The sequence below is a fragment of the Blennius ocellaris genome (genome assembly GCF_963422515.1).
Source record: "Blennius ocellaris genome assembly, chromosome: 8".
Classification (NCBI taxonomy): domain Eukaryota; kingdom Metazoa; phylum Chordata; class Actinopteri; order Blenniiformes; family Blenniidae; genus Blennius; species Blennius ocellaris.
The window spans coordinates 28587199-28595178 of NC_137657.1; the positions used below are offsets into that span (position 1 = coordinate 28587199).

Consider the following 7980-nt stretch of genomic DNA (forward strand, 5'->3'; position numbering starts at 1 on the left):
CTGATCCATTCCGGTCCACTATCTGATCCATTCCGGTCCACTATCTGATCCAGTCCGGTCCGGTCCGGTCCAGTCCGATCCACTATCTGATCCAGTCCCGTCCAGTCCGGTCCAGTCTGATCCAGTCCGGTCCAGTCCGGTCCAGTCCGATCCAGTCCGGTCCAGTCCGATCCACTATCTGATCCATTCCGGTCCACTATCTGATCCAGTCCGGTCCAGTCCGGTCCAGTCCGATCCACTATCTGATCCAGTCCCGTCCAGTCCGGTCCACTATCTGATCCAGTCCGGTCCAGTCCGGTCCAGTCCGATCCACTATCTGATCCAGTCCGGTCCAGTCCGGTCCACTATCTGATCCAGTCCGGTCCGGTCCGGTCCGGTCCGATCCACTATGTGATCCAGTCCCGTCCAGTCCGGTCCAGTCCGATCCACTATCTGATCCAGTCCGGTCCGGTCCGGTCCGAGGCTCCATGATTCTAAACCAACAATCAAATCCTGCAAAGAGGCACAGAAGCTTCGAGACTCTAGGATGTAGAATCCAGAATCAGGCCTCCAGCTTACCAGCACATCTGGTTTCACTTAGCGCTGCTACCGCTGCTACTGGTCCCCCCTCCCTACCCCTCCTCCCCCCCCCCCCCCAGTCTGGGCTGCCTCTCAGCAGTTCTCACCCACCATGAACATTAATCACCCGTCCAGAGTCGGTCTGGATTCATGCTAACGTTGCTGCTGCGTCTCCAGGAAGTTTAGTGAAATAGTGATCAAACACGTTGCTAAGCTAAAGCTAAGCTAAAACTAAGCTAAAGCTAACGCCAGCAGCTCCCTCAGTCAGCCTATAAAGAGAAGCTAACTTTAGGCCCAATAATGCTACTGACAGCTCCGGTGGCTACAGGCTAATGCTAATACTACTGACAGCTCCTGTGGCTACAGGCTAATGCTAATGCTACTGACAGCTTCTGTGGCTACAGGCTAATGCTAATGCTACTGACAGCTTCTGTGGCTACAGGCTAATGCTAATCCTACTGACAGCTCCTGTGGCTACAGGCTAATGCTAATCCTACTGACAGCTTCTTTGGCCACAGGCTAGTGCTAATGCTACTGACAGCTCCTGTGGCTACAGGCTAATGCTAATGCTAATGACAGCTTCTGTGGCTACAGGCTAATGCTACTGACAGCTCCTGTGGCTACAGGCTAATGCTATTGCTAATGACAGCTCCTGTGGCTACAGGCTAATGCTAATGCTACTCAGAGGGCTGTAGCAGTCGGTTTGTGTTCGGCGGTTCAGTGACTGACCACGTAGAAAACATTTGTTGGTTTGTTTCCGTCGCCGCGGCGACTTTCCAGTGGAAAACGTGAGTCAAAGCTTCTAAAAGCAGAACCTCGTGTGTCTTCAAACAACGTGATTCATTTAATCCTCGACGCTGTAATTCGGTTGTTTCTCTCCGTCTCGTCTCACAGTCAAACTTCAACGCTTGTACTTCTCAAAACTGTCACCGTTCAAACACTAAAGGAAAATCATCACCCGGCTGGAGTACAACGTCCAATCACACTGTAGTACAACCGTCCAACCATACTGTAGTACAATTGTCCAATCATACTGTAGTACAACAATCATACTGTAGTACAAGCGTCCAACCATACTGTAGTACAACGTCCAATCACACTGTAGTACAACTGTCCAATCATACTGTAGTACAGCAATCATACTGTAGTACAACCGTCCAACCATACTGTAATACAACAATCATACTGTAGTACAAGCGTCCAACCATACTGTAGTACAACGTCCAATCACACTGTAGTACAACTGTCCAATCATACTGTAGTACAGCAATCATACTGTAGTACAACCGTCCAACCATACTGTAATACAACAATCATACTGTAGTACAACAATCATAATGTAGTACAACAATCACGCTGTAGTACAACTGTCCAATCACACTGTAGTACAACAATCATACTGTAGTACAACCGTCCAACTATACTGCAGTACAACAATCATACTGTAGTGCAACAATCACTGTAGTACAACCGTCCAACCATACTGTAGTTCAATCACACAGTAGTACAATCACACTGTAGTACAACCGTACAACCATACTGTATTATAATCACACAGTAGTACAATCACACTGTAGTACAACAATCACACTGTAGTACAACCATCCAACCATACTGTAGTACAATCACACAGTAGTACAATCACACTGTAGTACAACAATCACACTGGAGTACAACCGTCCAACCATACTGTAGTACAATCACACAGTAGTACAACAATCACACAGTAGTACAACAATCGCACTGTAGTACAACAATCACACTGTAGTACAACCATCCAACCATACTGTAGTACAATCACACAGTAGTACAATCACACTGTAGTACAACAATCACACTGGAGTACAACCGTCCAACCATACTGTAGTACAATCACACAGTAGTACAACAATCACACAGTAGTACAACAATCGCACTGTAGTACAGAATCACACTGGGACTAAAACTAAGACCAACATGGAAACGACATCGTTTTCAAAACGTTGCCTTGTGAACGTGAAACTTTTCTGAAATGGATGTGGTGGTAAAGCGGTTCTACACCGGGGGGGGGGGGGGGGGGTCTGGGGGTACAGCGGTTCTACCCCGGGGGGGGGGATCTGGGGGTACAGCGGTCTTACCCCGGGTGGGGGGGGTAAGGCGGTCTTACCTTGATGTCGGGCGGCATCTGTCGCACTTTGAACGTGGTTTTATTTCCCGTCAACATTTGAACGGATCCAGAAGAAAAAACACGCAAAGAAAGAAACGTCGCTGGAAGAAAAGGCGTGTTTAGACCCTGACGTGCGGCTGCAGCGGGGGGGGCACAGCCGGCATCTTGTCCCGCTTCTACCGGGAAACACGAGACGACAAAAGATGGAAAAAACGATTAAAAAATAGAGGAAAAAGAGGAAAAGCGGAGATTGTTTGAACACAGCGGCTGCTGGGCGAGAGGCGTTCACTGCCGTCAGGAAAAACTAGCGTCGCTCCTTTCATCGCTCTGACAGCATCTGAGTCTCTCTCTCTCTCTCTCTCTCTCTCTCTCTCTCTCTCTCTCTCTCTCTCTCTCTCTCTCTCTCTCTCTCTCTCTCTCTCTCTCTCTCTCTCTCTCTCTCTCTCTCTCTCTCTCACACACACACACACACACACACACACACGCACACACACGCACACACAAACAAACACACAACAGAAGAGCTGCTTAAAGGGATAGAGCACCGGCAGCGAGCGAACGCACACACACACACACACACACACACACACACACACACACACACACACACACACACACACACACACACACACACACACACACACACACACACACACACACACACAGGTTTCCCAGCTTTACACCGAGCTGTGAACGCATCACCACTCGCACAGGAATGAGAGAAATGAAAAAAACCCACCTTTCTTCTGGTCCGCGAACGCAACACTCCACATTCCTTCCCAATGTTTCCAAATAATGTTAAATTATTATAGTTGGTTTTTTTAAAAGGGTGGAGGTAAAAACTGCAAAGATTATTAAACAATTTGCACCAAAAAGTAAAGATGTGAATAGTAATAAAAGAAATAAATAAAATAGAGTAATTTTATTGTTTTTATTCACTATGTTATCAAATGTTATACATTTTGCCTAAAATGGGCGATAAATCAAAATAAAAAGGATAAAAAAGACATTTTGCTGAACAGTGAAGTATTATTGAGCTTCAAATCTTAATATTGTGTTTTAGTTTGATTATGTTTGGTTTTGAACGTTTCACTTTCAAACAATTCATGGATGAAGATGTTGAGATGTGATGATCAAACATCATTGATCAGGTGATAAATCATTTAATTCCCGTTGCTTTTAAACACGACGTCCAACTTAGTTTACCACAAACAGTCTAAAGACAAACTGTAAAGGATCAAAATGGCTTTTTTTGGGGTTAAAGTGTAAAAGATTGTTTCTTTATTTCTATCATGAACATTTTGACTGTTTCTAATCAGAAACTGTTGATCAGTTTCATATAAACACATTTTAATAATGAGAGAGATTCAAATGAACATTTACCTTTTCTGTCGGCGGCTCCGTTTCCATGGCAACATGGAAACGGTGAAAATGCAGCGTTTTTCATTTTTAATTCAGTTTCACATTTAAATGACGTCGTTTTGATAACGAATTCACACACACACACACTCACATACACACACACTCACACACTGAGGAGTCTGAGTGGCCCCCAGCTTCCTATTGATGATGAAGATGAAGATGAGGATGAGGATGATAATCCAGAGCGGAGCTCCACAGCAGAGCAGCTGAACTGAGTCGCTGCTCCGGATTTTATCTGAGGACAAACTGATCAATATTATATCAACTGATCAATATTACATAAACTGATCAATATTCCATGAGGCTCTCAGATTCCTCTGATACATAAAACAGTCGACGTTCTGCAGATCGTTTCTGCTCCAGTCTGACCGACCTGAGCTACAAACAAACAAACAAACAAACAAACAAACAAACGTCTCCTTTAATATCAGTGTCTGCTTCAAAAATATATAAAAAAATATATATCAAAGTTTAAATGTTAAAGAAACGAATGTCTGAATGAAAGAAAAGTGAAACAAACAGAATCTGACAAAAAGCTTGAAAGTTAAAATATTCCTGAAACGTTTGTTAAAAATGAAATAAGATTGTTCGCTGATGAATCTTTGATTTTTAATATAATACTTAAATTCACCTTTTTACGGTTTTCCTCTTGATGTTTATGGATTTTATTGTGAAAATACAGATTAAGAAACCCACGTTCTCGAGTTTTGATGAACAAAAGAAGTAAATCTTGAATTCTACTGAGTTTCTCCTCCGTCAGATAATCCCTCTTCCTCCGTCAGATAATCCCTCCTCTATCAGATAATCCCTCCTCCTCCGTCAGATAATCCCTCCTCCTCTATCAGATAATCCCTCTTCCTCCATCAGATAATCCATCCTCCGTCAGATAATCCCTCCTCTATCAGATAATCCCTCCTCCTCCGTCAGATAATCCCTCCTCCTCCATCAGATACTCCCTCCTCCTCCGTCAGATACTCCCTCCTCCTCCGTCAGATAATCCCTCCTCCTCCATCAGATAATCCCTCCTCTATCAGATAATCCCTCCTCCTCCGTCAGATAATCCCTCCTCCTCCATCAGATAATCCCTCCTCTATCAGATAATCCCTCTTCCTCCATCAGATAATCCATCCTCCGTCAGATAATCCCTCCTCTGTCAGATAATCCCTCCTCCGTCAGATAATCCCTCCTCCGTCAGATAATCCCTCATCCTCATCAGAGTCTCTGATGAGTTGTTTGTATTTTACTTCAGTATAATGAAGATTTAATCCTCTGCAAAAGAAACAATCATCCATTTCTGTCCACTAACTAATGCTAATGCTAATGCTAATCCCGTCCCAACTCTAATCCTAATCCTAATCCCAGGACCAGTGACCTCTGATGTGATTAAAGAACTAATTAACGTAAACTTGTTTTGAAAAACGAATCAAAAACGAAGCCGAAAACATTTTAATGTTTTTTTTTTTTATTGTTTTTTTTTTTTATCGTAGCAGATCGTTAATGTAGAAACACAAAGTCAACAAAAGTTTACAAAACAAATAAAATCCAGACTTCGACGTCCTAAATCATCTCAAACCTACTTCGTTAAAAAAATCTCACTATAAATATAAATCGTCAGAAGAGAAGTGGGCGGGGGAGCCGCTCCGGGCTCCGCCCCCGGCTCCGCCCCCTCCAGGCTTTCATTCACTCTCACCTTTTAATTTCTGCTTAAAAACGCTGGAAAACTTACAAAAATAAGTCCGACGCGTCGGTTCGACTCCGACGTCGGAAAACTTCCCGTAAAAACTACTTTGGAAGAAAAACAAACTAAAACTTTCTATTTTTGGTGGAAAAATCCGCAGAATCTTCCAGAAACTCCACTTTTCTTTGCTCCTTCACATTTTGGTTTTTGTGACTTGAGGGCGAAAGGCGGCGACGCAACAGCGCCGCCCGGTGGCCTGGAACGGCAGCGCCGCCCGGTGGCCACGGCCGGGAATTACAGTTCATCGTGCCGAAACTTTTCTGAGCGTCTGCAGATGAAACCCGATCGTTTTGGACGTATTGATTAACGGCTTCTGATCAGAGGGGCGGGGCTTGTTTGAGACGTATCAATAGCTTCTGATCAGGGGGGCGGGGCTTATTTGAGACGTATTAATAGCTTCTGATGAGAGGGGCGGGGCTCGTTTGAGACGTATTAATAGCTTCTGATCAGGGGGGCGGGGCTCGTTTGAGACGTATTAATAGCTTCTGATCAGGGGGGCGGGGCTCGTTTGAGACGTATTAATAGCTTCTGATCAGGGGGGCGGGGCTCGTTTGAGACGTATTAATAGCTTCTGATCAGGGGGGCGGGGCTCGTTTGAGACGTATTAATAGCTTCTGATCAGGGGGGCGGGGCTTGTTTGAGACGTATTAATAGCTTCTGATCAGGGGGGCGGGGCTTGTTTGAGACGTATTAATAGCTTCTGATCAGGGGGGCGGGGCTTGTTTGAGACGTACTAATAGCTTCTGATCAGGGGGGCGGGGCTTGTTTGAGACATATCAATAGCTTCTGATCAGAGGGGAGGGGCTCGTTTGAGACGTATTAATAGCTTCTGATGAGAGGGGCGGGGCTTGTTTGAGACATATTAATAGCTTCCGATCAGGGGGGCGGGGCTTGTTTGAGACATATCAATAGCTTCTGATCAGGGGGGCGGGGCTCGTTTGAGACATATTAATAGCTTCTGATCAGAGGGGAGGGGCTCGTTTGAGACGTATTAATAGCTTCTGATGAGAGGGGCGGGGCTTGTTTGAGACATATTAATAGCTTCTGATCAGAGGGGCGGGGCTCGTTTGAGACATATTAATAGCTTCTGATCAGGGGGGCGGGGCTTGTTTGAGACATAAATAGCTTCTGACCAGAGGGGCGGGGCTTATTTGAGACATATTCATAGCTTCTGATCAGAGGGGCGGGGCTTGTTTGAGACGTATCAATAGCTTCTGATCAGAGGGGCGGGGCTCGTTTGAGACATATTAATAGCTTCTGATCAGAGGGGAGGGGCTCGTTTGAGACGTATTAATAGCTTCTGATCAGGGGGGCGGGGCTTGTTTGAGACATAAATAGCTTCTGACCAGAGGGGCGGGGCTTATTTGAGATGTATTAATAGCTTCTGATGAGAGGGGCGGGGCTTGTTTGAGACTTATTAATAGCTTCTGATCAGGGGGGCGGGGCTTGTTTGAGACGTATTAATAGCTTCTGATGAGAGGGGCGGGGCTTGTTTGAGACGTATCAATAGCTTCTGATCAGGGGGGCGGGGCTTATTTGAGACGTATTCATAGCTTCTGATCAGAGGGGCGGGGCTTGTTTGAGACGTATCAATAGCTTCTGACCAGAGGGGCGGGGCTTATTTGAGACGTATTAATAGCTTCTGATGAGAGGGGCGGGGCTCGTTTGAGACGTATTAATAGCTTCTGATCAGGGGGGCGGGGCTCGTTTGAGACGTATTAATAGCTTCTGATCAGGGGGGCGGGGCTTGTTTGAGACGTATTAATAGCTTCTGATCAGAGGGGAGGGGCTCGTTTGAGACGTATTAATAGCTTCTGATCAGGGGGGCGGGGCTTGTTTGAGACGTACTAATAGCTTCTGATCAGGGGGGCGGGGCTCGTTTGAGACGTATTAATAGCTTCTGATCAGGGGGGCGGGGCTTGTTTGAGACGTATTAATAGCTTCTGATCAGGGGGGCGGGGCTTGTTTGAGACGTATTAATAGCTTCTGATCAGAGGGGAGGGGCTCGTTTGAGACGTATTAATAGCTTCTGATCAGGGGGGCGGGGCTTGTTTGAGACGTACTAATAGCTTCTGATCAGGGGGGCGGGGCTCGTTTGAGACGTATTAATAGCTTT

The 7980-nt window shown here is 45.6% G+C and overlaps 1 protein-coding gene across 1 annotated transcript in view; it reads right to left on the reverse strand.

Annotated features, from left to right (window-relative positions):
- Positions 1-2984, reverse strand: part of LOC308133290 (synaptic vesicle glycoprotein 2A-like) — a gene marked incomplete at its 3' end in the record, with an annotated part of 22998 nt that extends 20014 nt beyond the window's left edge. The window contains 1 exon segment of the mRNA XM_080500593.1: positions 2705-2984. Coding sequence (XP_080356719.1) covers positions 2705-2761 — 57 coding nt within the window. The 5' untranslated portion in view covers positions 2762-2984.
- Between the last annotated feature and the right edge of the window lie 4996 nt (positions 2985-7980).